This window comes from Oncorhynchus mykiss, chromosome 22 (assembly GCF_013265735.2).
Source record: "Oncorhynchus mykiss isolate Arlee chromosome 22, USDA_OmykA_1.1, whole genome shotgun sequence".
NCBI classification, from domain to species: Eukaryota; Metazoa; Chordata; class Actinopteri; order Salmoniformes; family Salmonidae; genus Oncorhynchus; species Oncorhynchus mykiss.
The window spans coordinates 16202142-16217929 of NC_048586.1; the positions used below are offsets into that span (position 1 = coordinate 16202142).

Sequence of the window (15788 nt, forward strand, 5' to 3'; positions counted from 1 at the left end):
AAACGTTACGGATAAAGCATAATCTGAGAACAGCGCTCGGAGCCCAAACCAGCCAGAGAAATATCCACCATGTTGGGTAGTCAACATTATTCATAAATAGCATTATAAATATTCACTTACCTTTGATGATCTTCATCAGAATGCACTCCCAGGAATCACAGTCCCACAATAAATGCTTGTTTTGGTCGATAATATCCATTTATGGACATTTATGTCCAATAGCTTCTTTTGTTAGGGCGTTTGGTAAACAAATCCAAAAGAGCGATCTGGTCCAGTCGGACGAAACGTTCAAAAAGTTATATTACAGGTCGAAGAAACTTGTCAAACTAAGTATAGAATCAATCTTTAGGATGTTTTTATCGTAAAAGTTCAATAATGTTCCAACAGGAGAATTCCATTGTCTGTAGAAAAGCCATGGAACGAGCTAACTCTCTCGTGACTGCGCGTCATGAGGCTGTGACACTCTGCCAGACCACTGACTCAAAGAGCTCTCATCCGGTCTCACTTCACAGTAAAGCCTCATTCAAGTTTCTAAAGACGGTTGACATCTAGTGGAAGCCTTGGGAAGTGTATCTTGACCCATATCCCACTGTATTCGATAGGCCTGAGTTCAAAAACAACGAACCTCAGATTTCCCACTTCCTGTTTGGATTTTTTTCTCAGGTTTTTGCCTGCCATATGAGTTATGTTATGCTCACAGACATCATTCAAACAGTTTTAGAAAATTCTGAGTGTTTTCTATCCAATACTAATAATAATATACATATATTAGCATCTGGGACTGAGTAGGAGGCAGTTCACTCTGGGCACGCTATTCATCCAAAAGTGAAAATGCTACCCCCTATCCCAATTAACTGACTTGCCTAGTTAAATAAAGGTGTAAAAAATAAAGGTGTGTGTATGTATATATGAGGCTGTGACACTATGTATATATATATGTGTGTGTATGTATGTATGTATGTATGTATGTATGTATGTATGTATGTATGTATGTGTGTGTGTGTGTGTGTGTGTGTGTGTGTGTGTGTGTGTGTGTGTGTGTGTGTGTGTGTGTGTGTGTGTGTGTGTGTGTGTGTGTGTGTGTGTAATATATATATTCCGGTTTCAAATATCCCCTTTCCACTACGTTCAGACCATTATAATGGAGCAACAATAAATTATATACTAATCACAATGTTTTAATTAACAGATTTTGAGCATTAGTGTTACATATGCAAATAATAATTTGACAAAGTTTAGGCATGTACCATGTACTTACGTTCCACATTTTAGTGTCATTTGGACTTATGCTTCATGACATTTTTTTACGGTCTTTTTTTTGTGCATATTTTAGCGCATGCTAATATTTATCTACTGGTATAGTGTGGCCATCCTTTGAATGCATCAACGTTTGGAGTGAATCTGATTCTTTTTTTTATAGAATGGGTGGTTTGGAATTCCCATTGTTAGTCTCATGCCCATGACATACTAGAACAAAAATTGTACACTGAGTGTACAAAACATTAAGAACTCTTTCCATGACAGACTGACCAGTTGAAGACCGGTGAAAGCCATGATCCCTTATTGATGTCACTTGTTAAATCCACTTCAATGAGTGTAGATAAAGGGGAGGAGACAGGTTAAAGAAGGATTTTTAAGCCTTGAGACAATTGAGACATGGATTGTGTACGTGCCATTGAGGTTGAATAGGCAAGACAAAATATTTAAGTGCCTTTGAACGGGATATGCTAATAGGTGCCAGGCGCACTGGTTTGAGTGTGTCAAGAACTGCAACGCTGCAGGGTTTTTCACGCTCAACAGTTTCTCGTGTGTATCAAGAATGGTCCACCACCCAAATTACATCCAGCCAACTTGACACAACTGTAGGAAGCAATGGAGTCAAGATGGGCCAACATCCCTGTGGAATGCTTTCGTCACCTTCTACAGAGTCCTTGCCCCAATGAGTTGAGGCTGTTCTGAGGGCAAAGGGGGAGGGGGAAACATACACATGGCCACATTCATAAAAAGTGCCATTGTTTGTCGTTACCTAGCAATGCACTACTACTTTTACAGATCCACTGTCCCATCTGCCCAGCCATGCAACTTATAAACTTGATCTCCACTGTAAAAGCATCTAGGCGTTCTCTCCGACATTTCAAATATTGAAATGAGATCTCCACTGTGTCCCATAATAATGTTGTCAGGACAAGATAGACAGGCAGCTTTCCTCAGCCAGTAGAAATTATGAATATGCATCATTTTATGGATATATATAAATTAAATGTCAATAGAGAAACAGGCCAAATGAAATGCAGCTAGTTTGCGGTCTTTCTAACTGAAGTGATTGTGTTAGCCGTGTAATTGGCTTGCTAGCAAGGGGGAGGGGGAAGAGCCTCCAAAGCAACCATTTTTGTTTGCCATGGCAACCTGCAAAGTTATGAAACTATCAACCAGCGCTTGGGTAGTTTTTGACAGTCAATTTGAATAGAACTAGTGACCAGAGAAGCCCAAAAAATTGCACTTGACTACCAGTGTTAGTGAATGTAGCATCACGCTCTGTTGAAGTATGTGGTTTGAGAAAGAATCGTGCTTATTAATCCTGGCAACCCATTGCATAACCACAATAATACACTCGAGTCCATGTGTTATACATTTTTTATCATGGCTGTGGTCTAAGTCACTCAGCGAAAAATGCCATAACACATGGCCTCGTATTATTGCTTAATTAGTCTTTGAGAATAATTTGTATGATTTATTTGAAGCATTAGTGCCATATTGTCAAAGTGAATTCTTGTTAGTCTCCTTAGTTTTAAAGTTATCCATGCCAAACTTAAACCATCTTATCAGGGTAATGTCTTTGATAACCCTAAAACCATTCAAGTTGATAGGTCATTGTGGATTGGATTTACAGTGGATTTTTAAATGGATATGTAAAATCCCGATTTCCTGATTCATCAAGAACTCAGCTGTCTCTTAACCAATCCCTTAGCTTTTGTCAAACTAATTTAAGAGATGTACCATGGGTCTACATTGGCGTCATTTGAACTTATGGTTCATGAGAATACGTCTTCAAAGGTTTTCAAAAACGTCTAAGATGGAGGAAAATCTCTCCCAGTTTACCTTATGGGTCCTTGAGGCAAATTTGTTCAGCATGAGGAAAGACGCCTACATACAAATTTCGACTTCTCTAGGTCAAACGAGGCGATGGATATGAGGGTTTTAAGTAAGACTGCTTATAACAATAGGTGCCTTTAAAAAAATAAAAATAATACGAAGTTACTCATGGCCTCTTGTTTTGGTGTGCCAAATTAGAAAAAAAGTGACCAATCTATGCTTGAGTTATTTGAACATGTCAAGGGGAGAAAAAAAAGCTAAATTCAGACAATAATGTGTTTGTTGTCTTTGCTGTGAACTTCTAATAACACCCACAGGGCCAGGACTCGTACTGTAACTCCCACCTTAGATTAATAAATAACTTATCTCTTGATAAAGTGTTAATAATCAATCTTCACTGTGTAACATTTTAATAGGTAGAAAAACACATGTCCTGCTGTGACACAGGTCTGATTTGTACTGGGCACTAAATGTGTTTTATATTGCTGTTATGATTAATTATGAACAAATAACCACTAATGTACTGTATGTGTAACGTTTTTAATTATGTTTCCACTTGCCACTGCATAAATGTGTATTTTAATGTTTTGTGTATTCTAATTGGTTGGTTTAAGTTAGATTGTCAATAAGAGGTAATGTCATTGGCTACGCTTGCAGATGGGGGGAGATTGCAAACATCAATTATTCCCAGTCTGATATTGGACATGCAGGTCACATTCTGAAATACTGTATTATATTTAAGCAATTAGGCCCAAGAGGGTGTGGTACAGTGCATTGGGGGAAAGTATTCAGACCCCTTGACTTTTCCACATTCTGTTACGTTGCAGCCTTATTCTAAAATTGATTAAATCATTTTTTTTCTCATCAATCTACACACAATACACCATAATGACAAAGCAAAAACAGGTTTGTAGAAATTTTTGCACTTTATCAACAAAAATGGAAATATGACATTTACATAGGTATTCAGATCCTTTACTTAGTACTTTGTTGAAGCACCTTTGGCAACGATACAGCCTCGACTCTTCTTGGGTATGATGCTACAAGCTTGGCACACCTGTATTTGGGGAGTTTCTCCCATTTTATTCTCTGTAGATCCTCTCAAGCTCTGTCAGTTTAGATGGGGAGCATCGCTGCACAGATATTTTCAAGTCTTTCGGTGTTCAGAATGATGGAGGCCACTGTGTTTTTGGGGACCTTCAATGCTGCAGAAATGTTTTTGTGCCTTGACACAATCCTGTCTCTGAGCTCTACAGAGAATTCCTTTGACCTCATGGCTTTGTTTTTGTTCTGACATGCACTGTCAACTATGGGAGCTTTTATATACAGTACCAGTCAAACGATTGGACACACCTACTCATTAAAGTTTTGGTATTTTTTTTGTACTATTTTCATTCTAGACAAACTATGAAATAACACATGGAATCATGTAGTAACCAAAAAAGTGTTAAACAAATCAAAATATATTTGAGATTCTTCAAAGTAGCCACCCTTTGCCTTGACAGCTTTGCACACCCTTGTCATTCTCTCAACCAGCTTCAACTGGAATGCTTTTCGAACAGTCTTGAAGGATTTCCCACATATACTGAGCACTTGTTGGCTGCTTTTCCTTCACTTTGCGGTCCAACTCATCCCAAACCATCTCAACTGGGTTGAGGTTGGGTGATTGTGGAGGCTAGGTCATCTGATGCTGCACTCCATCACTCTCCTTGTTGGTCAAATAGCCCTTACCCAGCCTGGAGGTGTGTTGGGTCATTGTCCTGTTGAAAAACAAATGATAGTCACACTCAGCACAAACCAGATGGGATGGCATATCGCTGCCGAATGCTTTTGACTGATACTGTAGACAAGTGTGTGCCTTTCCAAATCATATCCCATGAATTGAATTTACCACAGGTGGACTCCAATCAAGTTGTAGAACCATCTGAAGGATGATCGATGGAAACAGGAGGCACCTGAGCTCAATTTCAGGTCTAATAGCAAAAGGTCTGAATTCTTATGTAAATAAGTTATGTTTGTGCACGTTCAAGACCGAAAAAACATTTATGGTACGGAGAACAGTAGAAACATTGTGGAGCAATGGATGGTCCCATTCAAAGTTATCAATCCCTCACCGAAGCCAGTAACAGTGAGACGCAATGCCAAGATAGCTGAGGTTTTTCCCTGTATGGCATTGGAGGACTTTGCCACTGACTACTTGGATTGTTTGTAGTGTGCAAGTGGAATTCGGCAGAGGAGAATGTAACGTGGTTAATTATGTTTCCATTTGCCACTGCAGAAATGTGTATTTCAATGTTTTTGTATTCTAATGGGTTGGTTTAACTCGGATGTCAATACGAGGTAAAGTCATTGGCTACGCTTGCACATAGGGGGAGATTGCGAACGTACATTCCTCTGTCTGTTATTGATATGCAAGCAGTAGGTCACGTTCTGAAATACTGTATTTTAATTTAACTGGGTGATTTGAGCCCTGACAGCCGTGGTATATCAGACCGTATACCACAAAATATTTATTTTAACTGCTCTAATTACGTTGGTAACCAGGTTATAATAGCAATAAGGCACTCCGGAGGGTTGTGTGATATGGCCAATATACCACGGCTAAGGGCTGTGTCCAGGAGAACAGCCCTTAGCCGTGGTATATTGGCCATATACCACACCGCCTCAAGCCTTATTGCTTAAATGTACAATGTGTACGAGTTCACTATGTACATGTCCTGATGTTGGGGGCTTCCTGGATGTGCTTTTGTATGTTATTAAGAGTAAGAGCGCGTTAGCTTCCATGCTCTAAATGTAATGGTCACATTAGCCCCTGCTAAGTCACTTATTTCCATGCTAACAGGCTAATCACGAATCTATAGCCATCGACATTCTGTTGTCCTGCACGTCTGCACATCTGATGCGCTTCCTTATGTCTATCATCTGGAACTTACATTTATTGTATTTTGTACTATTTTCGCAATTGTTATATTTGATTTAAAAAATGTAACAAAATTCCCAGTCTGATATTGACATTCAAGCGAGTAAACACCAATCAACTGGGATTGCTGGCTGGACAGTCCTTTCTTTCAAAACACAACGCAAGAGTTACGAAGTACGATCACATCTGTTAACACTGGTGCCGAGACCAGTCGTGCTTGTGCTCGCTGGACAGCTGTTACATGTGATCACAACTATATGTTTGAGCGGATAACCTTACTTTGAACCTTGATGATGCATTATGGTATTGTGACAAGGAACATGGACGGATGCTGTAGGTTTGACTAACTTGACCTTTCTCACTTTCCCCTCTGTCCATGTCTTTGTCTTTTTGTGGTCTCTACATTTTGACATTTCTTTCTCCTGTATCCACCAGAAAGAATCATAGAAGACCATGAATCTGTTATGGAGGTGCTGTCTGGTTGGGCCATGGACACAGACAGTCGGTTATATTTCCGGAAGAACTATGCCAAATATGAATTCTTCAATAAACCGCTGGTAAGATTGAGGGTGTGATATTAGCAAAGAAAATGGTGTACTCATGTAAACATTATCCCGCCTGTTATCTTAATGCACTCAGCTGAACCAGTAGGTATTAATTAGTTGATATAAAGAGCATGTGTGTTGTTATGACTGATGTTGTTTTCATGTTGATAGGATTTTTTCCCAGATCACATGGTGTCCATATCAAGTGAAACCAACGGGATGATGAACCACTCTCAGCTAATACAGGTATCCTTCAAGCTACATTCTACATGTACATTATCTTCACTTTAAAAGGGACAGAGTTTTGGGAGCCAGTTTCCTGGACACGGATTAAGCCAAGTCCTGGACTGACAAGCCCTTTTCAAAGGAGATTCTTCAGCTGGTTTGCTTGCAAGTCCAAGACCAGGCTTAATCTGTGTCCAGGAAACAGCCCTTCAGTGGTGCTGCTAAAGTATTTACGGACTGCTTTCTGTCCAACAGACTTTTCTCAACTCGAGCACTTGTCCAGAGATCCATGGGCACCTCCATGCCAAAGAACAAGGCAGGAAGTCTTGGAAGAAGTTCTACTTTGTCTTGAGGAGGTCAGGTCTCTACTTCTCCAACAAGGGGACATCAAAGGTCCGTCAATGTCATTGATACATTAGTGTGCATTCAGATGTTTCCTAAGTAGCTGTCAAGTTTTCCAGATTTCAATAAAACATGAATTCATTACAATATGAATGGAATAGATTTCCTTCCCAAAATAATGTTAAAAAGTATGTTTTTGCAAAAAGCAACTAGATTTCAGGAGATAATTGAACTTTTTTGCTGGCTGCTCTATGGGATCATTTGATAACTCTGTGTCAATGTGCCAGAGTGGTGTGGTGTACAGTAGGGGACTAGCTCGCTCTTGTCTCCTGGCTGCTTTGTGTAACTGGTTGAGCTAGATTTCCCTTAGCTCAGCTGGCATGCCACTGCCAGGGACTGAGCCCTCAACACCCACCGCTGACAGGTGAGGCTTAGACCTGCCCAGCGCTGTGTCAAGCCAACCACTTCTCCCTCTCCCAACAACAGAAGACACTAGAACACAAAAAGACTTCGGTTTGCTTTCTCAAATACAGGTGACGAAATTAGAGAAGTAAGATCTGACTTTGTTTCTTTTGGTTTGATTTGAAGGGATTTACAGTGCCTTGCGAAAGTATTCGGCCCCCTTGAACTTTGCGACCTTTTGCCACATTTCAGGCTTCAAACATAAAGATATAAAACTGTATTTTTTTGTGAAGAATCAACAACAAGTGGGACACAATCATGAAGTGGAACGACATTTTTTAACAAATCAAAAACTGAAAAATTGGGCGTGCAAAATTATTCAGCCCCTTTACTTTCAGTGCAGCAAACTCTCTCCAGAAGTTCAGTGAGGATCTCTGAATGATCCAATGTTGACCTAAATGACTAATGATGATAAATACAATCCACCTGTGTGTAATCAAGTCTCCGTATAAATGCACCTGCACTGTGATAGTCTCAGAGGTCCGTTAAAAGCGCAGAGAGCATCACGAAGAACAAGGAACACACCAGGCAGGTCCGAGATACTGTTGTGAAGAAGTTTAAAGCCGGATTTGGATACAAAAATATTTCCCAAGCTTTAAACATCCCAAGGAGCACTGTGCAAGCGATAATATTGAAATGGAAGGAGTATCAGACCACTGCAAATCTACCAAGACCTGGCCGTCCCTCTAAACTTTCAGCTCATACAAGGAGAAGACTGATCAGAGATGCAGCCAAGAGGCCCATGATCACTCTGGATGAACTGCAGAGATCTACAGCTGAGGTGGGAGACTCTGTCCATAGGACAACAATCAGTTGTATATTGCACAAATCTGGCCTTTATGGAAGAGTGGCAAGAAGAAAGCCATTTCTTAAAGATATCCATAAAAAGTGTCGTTTAAAGTTTGCCACAAGCCACCTGGGAGACACACCAAACGTGGAAGAAGGTGCTCTGGTCAGATGAAACCAAAATTGAACTTTTTGGCAACAATGCAAAACGTTATGTTTGGCGTAAAAGCAACACAGCTGAACACACCATCCCCACTGTCAAACATGGTGGTGGCAGCATCATGGTTTGGGCCTGCTTTTCTTCAGCAGGGACAGGGAAGATGGTTAAAATTGATGGGAAGATGGATGGAGCCAAATACAGGACCATTCTGGAAGAAAACCTGATGGAGTCTGCAAAAGACCTGAGACTGGGACGGAGATTTGTCTTCCAACAAGACAATGATCCAAAACATAAAGCAAAATCTACAATGGAATGGTTCAAAAATAAACATATCCAGGTGTTAGAATGGCCAAGTCAAAGTCCAGACCTGAATCCAATCGAGAATCTGTGGAAAGAACTGAAAACTGCTGTTCACAAATGCTCTCCATCCAACCTCACTGAGCTCGAGCTGTTTTGCAAGGAGGAATGGGAAAAAATGTCAGTCTCTCCATGTGCAAAACTGATAGAGACATACCCCAAGTGACTTACAGCTGTAATCGCAGCTAAAGGTGGCGCTACAAAGTATTAACTTAAGGGGGCTGAATAATTTTGCACGCCCAATTTTTCAGTTTTTGATTTGTTAAAAAAGTTTGAAATATCCAATAAATGTCGTTCCACTTCATGATTGTGTCCCACTTGTTGTTGATTCTTCACCAAAAAAATACAGTTTTATGTCTTTGTATTTGAAGCCTGAAATGTGGCAAAAGGTCGCAAAGTTCAAGGGGGCCGAATTCTTTCGCAAGGCACTGTATAATGTGTAAATTGGTTTTGGCCCTACACATTGCCAGTCAATCAGTCAACACAAACACAGACAACTATAGCTACCCGTTCTTTACACTGTGCCACAGAAGTGAGAATGTTGTGTCGCAGTCCCACCAGGTTTGAACAATGGTTTGCTTTGTGCTTCTCTGCTTGGTAAATCTCCTTTGCCTTGGCTCCCTGACAGTGTTCTTATTGTATAAATAGAGCTCTTATCACTTTGTCACATATTTGGTCCTATGTCAAACACTAGCCACACCTACAGTGTAATGGATAGGCCAGTATTATTTGCTTGACTATGTTGAAGTGTTTCAACCTCGTCCCACCTCTCCATTTTTAAGGAGTCTGCAGCAAAAACAACAATCTCTTTTTATTCTGTGATCACAATGGACCAGGTTGATGGGAATCTTTGTCCCAAATGGCTCCCTACTCCCTATCCAGTGCTCTTGGACTCATAGGGCTCTTGTCAAAAGTAGTTTGCTGTAAAGGGAGTAGAGTGCCATTTGCGATGCAGACAAAAACTCCCTCTGCTACTCCCTCTTTACTATTGTCACAGTGACCAACATACTTCAGACTGGCATTATACCACATGCCTCAACTGCTAGCTTTTCCTTACGTTGACCCGGCCCACTAAGCTCACACAGATTTACGTCTGTGTGTACATAATGGCCAAGAATTATGACATTGCAGTCTTTATTTGCTTAGCATCTGTCTTCACACTGGGCAGCCCTGCATTGTTCACATTTCTGCCCTGATCCCTCACATAGTTAGATTTGGTAATGGAACTTGAGTCTACTCTACAGTGGAATGCAAGAACCAACCCCTCGTTGCAATGGAGCATGGTCGGGGGGGTGTTCCGTAAAGGGGACACTGAAAGGCATGTGGGGATTTGAGACATTTGTTGTTTTCTATTCACAGGAACCAAGACATCTCCAGTTCATCGCCGAGTTCAGTGACGGCGACGTCTACACGTTACTATCAGCGAGAAAGATACACGGAGCGCCTACGGACTATGGCTTCTGTGTCAAGGTACTTTATTACTTTCTGTCTATTAACCTATATTTGGTGTTTTATCATGTTAACTTATTCAAGTCTAACTTTATTTATCCCATCAGGGACAATTTAAGAAAGTCAAGTCATTTCCAAGTTATGTTTGGTAAATTCATGCTTTCTCTTCATGATGATCCTCCAGTCTACCAAGCGTGGCTCTCCACGGGACCTCAAGCTGTTATGTGCAGATGACGAGCAAACCAGAACCTGCTGGGTCACTGCCATGCGCCTCTTTAAGGTACAGTCTTCCACGCTGCCCCCCCCTCTGTCTAGTGTCTACACATCTAAAGGCTTGCCTTTTTGAAACGTGCTCATGTTTTGTGTTGCAGTATGGGATGCAGCTGTACCAAAACTTCATTCAACCACACCAGAAACAGAAAACACCTATGGTAAGTGATGTGTAGATGCAATGTGCTGATACACTGTTTAACAGCACATGACACAGGACACACAGTCAGTATTCATCCTTGGATTGATTTTCCAGAATATTCTGAAATGTGCGTATTCTCCCCCTCAAATAAGAGTATTCTGTATGAGTAAACACCTGTTCTATTTTGGGCACTGGAACATGTTCCAGCCTGTCTGCTCTAAAAATAACCTTTAGATCAGCTGCTCTCAGACTTACCAACTCATCACCCCTGCTTTGCTGTCAGAAGAACGCAAAGAGTGGCCAGGCATGGGGCTTCGACCCTGAGCTCAGCGCTGCACAGGGAGGGGCTAGGATGCATCTCAAATGGTGTACTTTTTCAACCAGGGCCCTATGAGATACCCTATGGTCCCTGGTGAAAAGTAGTGCACTATATAGGAAATAGGGTACCGTTAGGGACACACTTAGACTAACCCTCTGGGAACACCCTGGCATACAGCTGTTACAGCCTCGAGCACGACGTGCCGTTCGACTACGGACAGAGAATCAAATCACAATGAAACCAATCCAACGAAAGGAGCAATCAGTTTGTTTGCACAATGATGCCTGGGAGCCCCAGAATGATCTTTGCATCGCCTGAATAGACCCAGACCGGGGCGGAGAGTCTTAGAAGGATTGGAATGTTTCTATCCTTAGAGTAAACAGTCGTCACTTTGTGCCCTTAAGGATCCCGAGGTTAGGGCTGATAGAGGGGCAAACCATGGCAATTTTAAAGGCTTCTCACTAATCCTGATAACTATTTTCTTTTGTGTGTGATTTATTTAGAACCGGTGACTACGACAGCTTAAGGGACCATAATCAATTCTATGTGCCCATGTGTCATTTTATTCACATCCCGTCTAATCCCCAGTCACTGGAGGACATTCTGCTCGGAATCATCTAGAAATTATACTGTCAAACTTCTCCGACACTAGATGGCAGCACAATGCCACACACAAAAGCATGAATGTGCTTCTCCTATAACCTGTCACTCACTTATCTATCTAATTTTTTCAAACGTTAAAACCCTGTTACACTGTATACTCATAATAATGTATACTACCTCAAACACAATGTATATTTCCAGAGAAGTATCTCCGAGAACTCCTTGGTGGCCATGGACTTCTCAGGACACAAGAGCCGGGTGATCGAGAACCCCTCGGAGGCGCTGTCCGTAGCCGTGGAGGAGGGGCTCTCATGGAGGGTAGGCCATTGGTTCTCTCTCTGAAGTCATTTCTCTCTACTCAGCGAGTATAAGGTATGAAATGATGGTGCAGCCATGTGAAAATAGTCCTAGCATGTGACACTTGAAATGCTCTTCTCTCTCCCTTTAGAGGAAAAGCTGCCACCGTCTGAGCTCCCATGGAAGCCCGTCCACCTCTCAGAGTCCCATGTCAAACATAGGTTAGTAGAAGGCCACTTTCAACATCCAAGCAGCAGCTTCCATCGATACAGCCACATGACTCTCCTGACCAGATACACTGTGCTTAATGACTCAGCCACCAGTGTCGTGTCCTCTCCCTCCCTTTGACACATGGGTCGTATTCATTAGTGCACACCGTAGCAATACGATTTTGGCGGCAGGTAAACTAGCGGTTAGAGCGTTTGGCTGCTATCCGAAAGGTCGCTAGTATCCCTGAGTCGACATGGTGAAAAATCTGCCTGTGCCCTTGTTCGAGGCGCTTAACCCTGATTGCTCCAGGGTTGCCGTAGATACTGGCAGAGCCTGGCACTGACCCCACTCTTCAAAGGTGTCTCAAGGAGAGTTGGCATATCCCCAAAAAACATTTCCATTTCACATATGCATATTAATACACACTTGTACGTGTATGAAATAGGACAAATATAAGCACCCGCCAAATGTATTATTTTGCAACGGATAACTGAAACGAGCGTTTCTTATTGGACAAGTTCAGCTAGTCACTCAGTTTCTGCATGTTTCCTTCCGTTTGGTGCCTAATGAACATCACCATGGTTGTCCTGTGTGTTTTGTAGCTCTCCATATGGCCCAGCCCTGGTTCCACAGCAAACTGTCCAGAGATGAGGCACACCGCTTAATCACTCAACAGGGTCTGATTGATGGGTGAGCAGCATCAGGCACTTTTCTATGCGTTGTTTGACACTGCAAGCTAAAGAGTTTACCTATGGATTTTATTGTAGAGTAATTTACTCTCTTATTTTTTTCCAGACAGAAATGTGTAAAAAAAAAAACGACAACAAAAAATGAAAAGTTGTTCTTGATGAAACCGAGAGACTTTGTTACTTTGAACTTTGAAACTCTTTGTTTTCAGAGTATTTCTTCTAAGGGACAGCCAAAGCAACCCCAATACATTTGTACTGTCACTGTGTCACACACAGAGAATCAAACACTTTCAGATCTTACTGGTGAGTATAACCTTTTTGTCTTGGTATGTTCTCTACTCTTTCAGACAACATCTTGTTCAAGTTTGTGTTTTGTGTGCCAGGTGGATGAAGAGGGGGAATTGTTCTACAGCCTAGATGACGGTCACACGCGCTTCACTGATCTGATCCAGCTAGTGGAGTTCTACCAGCTCAACCGAGGAGTGCTGCCCTGCAAACTCAAACACCACTGTGCCAGGATCACCCTCTGAGGGGGAAGGGGTCTCCAAGGGCCCCATACATACCTTTAATCACAGCCAATATCCCTCTGGAGAACCAACCACCCACGCATCCCTCCTTCCCTCCCATGCCATGGCAAAGGAGACACCGAGAACACCTCCAGACATAAACAAACTGAAACCACTTATCACCTTCTAGAATCCATTCTCTTGGAGAAAACCGTGGTGATCCAATATTTTGTAATGACTTGTGTTTTTCACTAAACTATGAAATGGGTGTTATGGTGAAAAAAATAGATGACGACATTGTGTCATACGTGACCATAGGTGTTGAGAAACATGGCGTTGGAAAAAAGTGAATCTACTGTAGAATTGATGTGACTGAGAGGGCTCTATTGCGAGCCCATTGGTTGGCCCTGTATGTTAGCCCAGGTGTGGTGACGAATCACAAACACCACGGGGACTGTGTCGAGTCCAAACTTCCGTTAATATACTGTATACACAATGCAAGCATGATCCACATTGTATCGGCTCACTTTACTACACTCTATGGGAATAAACATTTACTGTAGCCAACGGTTGAAACCGTAGAGCGAGAGCTGATATTTGACAGTGTGTGTTCACACCTCGAGAGTAGAATGACCAGTGTGGTATAGCCATCAATGTGCATTATCGGCACAGTTAAGCTGAACCTGGTAATTAGTCAGTAGAAGGGGATCACTGCTACCAGACAAGACGAGGCATGATGGGAAATGTAGTATGTTGACTCTAGAGGAGGCTGGTGGGAAGAGCTATAGGATGAAGGGCTCATTTGTAATTGCTGGAATGGATTAAATGAAACTGGGGGTGAACATGTGGTTTCCATAAGTTTGATACCGTTCCATTAATTCCATTCCAGCCGTTACAATAAGCCCATCCTCCTACAGCTCCTCCCACTAGCCTCCTCTGGTAGGCTACAGTGGTCCTCTGGCCTTGGTCATCTCCTGGGTAAGCGAAGCTGTTTTATCACATCTCAAGGAATTCCGGTGTATTTCTAAAAAATAAATGTAAAAGACTGTTTATTTTCTATTTTCGAGGTATGAGTAGCCGAGGAGAATTCAAAGTGGTTTCATGTTGTTTAAGCTGGACATTGACCGCTGTAGGGAGAGCATGCACAACAACATGCTTTTACTAGCCTGCACTGTACATTTATTGGCAATGTATTGGTTGCATTTGAATCAATAAACGGAAGGCTGCTCCCTTTTTGTTCTCGCAAGAGCAGCAGAATATATTTTTGACTGATTTGAGATTCAAAGATAGAAATACAGTATAATATTGTGATTTTTTTATTGATCAAAATCTGAATTGTTGTACATTGAAATGAATGTTTTATAGTATTTTTTTTTCTTTCTCCAAGATTCAGGTAAAGCATGTGCAGCACCTGAAATGGTTACATTTTGACGTAAAGAACCATGACTTATATCATGTACTGTTTTGTTGCTTCATTTTGGAAACGGTACTGTAATCATGCAGCAATTTATACAGACAGGTTTCACCAGTACAATATAATAAAACAAGGTGTAACTTACTTTGATACAAGTGACAAGCAAGACATGTTAACAATGCACTTCACACAATATTTCGTTTTAACATAAAGAACAGTGCATTTAAACAGTAATGATGTCATGGACTGCAATGTTTTATAAAGGAAACAAAATCCATGTCTACTTGCAATGTATGATTTCAGTTTTATAATTATGTATTGAGAGTAAGCCACAAGGTAAACAAACACACAGTAGCTAGGTTTCTATACAATTGGCAGCAGATTGTCATATGAATATTCTCAAATCTGCATAAAAACCTTGTCGGCATTTTCATCAAACTGACTTACATCATCATGCACCGAATTTGATGAAATGCACATAAAAGTAACTTATGTCGTTAAAATTCCTATGTACTGAATAAAACATTTAAGTTAAGTGGGACTCTCTCAGAAACGTTCCGAGAACGTTAAGAAACAACATTCTGTGCGAATGTCAGTACTTCAGCATAATGCTTTCTGCAGGTTTCCTCATAGTTCAATTTAGTCATGTTCTCAAATTGTTTAGAGAATGTTAAGAAACAACGTTCTTCTGTGGGAATTCAAGTACTTCAGCATAACGGTTTCCTTGGGGCTATATTTTAGTCGTTCTCAGAACATTAAGAAAACGTTTTAAGAATGTTATTTAAAAACACATTCTGTTCTCAGCATTAACAAAACTCTATCTTGTTAAGTGTGTTGGCCGCACCCACTAATTGGCCACACCTGATTTATAAAAAGTGCTTGTTTTCTTTAAAATAGGGTCTGTTTGAATAGACTAAAATGAACTGCGTTGTAAAACAGCATGGTATGGTAGCGCCATCCTGGTGTACTAATTGGTGGACTTATTCCATGGATAAAGAG

At 41.2% G+C, this 15788-nt stretch overlaps 1 protein-coding gene across 6 annotated transcripts in view; it reads left to right on the forward strand.

Moving 5' to 3' along the window:
* LOC110501496 (growth factor receptor-bound protein 14) overlaps positions 1-15066 on the forward strand; it is a 64969-nt gene extending 49903 nt beyond the window's left edge. For all 6 annotated transcript variants that reach the window (XM_021579097.2, XM_021579095.2, XM_021579096.2 and 3 more), the window contains 11 exons: positions 6449-6570; positions 6730-6804; positions 7039-7176; positions 10250-10360; positions 10524-10619; positions 10711-10770; positions 11875-11991; positions 12122-12191; positions 12783-12870; positions 13079-13172; positions 13253-15066. In XM_021579097.2, the coding sequence (XP_021434772.1) occupies positions 6449-6570; positions 6730-6804; positions 7039-7176; positions 10250-10360; positions 10524-10619; positions 10711-10770; positions 11875-11991; positions 12122-12191; positions 12783-12870; positions 13079-13172; positions 13253-13399 (1118 nt within the window). In that variant the 3' untranslated portion in view covers positions 13400-15066. The remainder of the gene's footprint in view (positions 1-6448; positions 6571-6729; positions 6805-7038; positions 7177-10249; positions 10361-10523; positions 10620-10710; positions 10771-11874; positions 11992-12121; positions 12192-12782; positions 12871-13078; positions 13173-13252) is intronic.
* Positions 15067-15788: the final 722 nt, after the last annotated feature.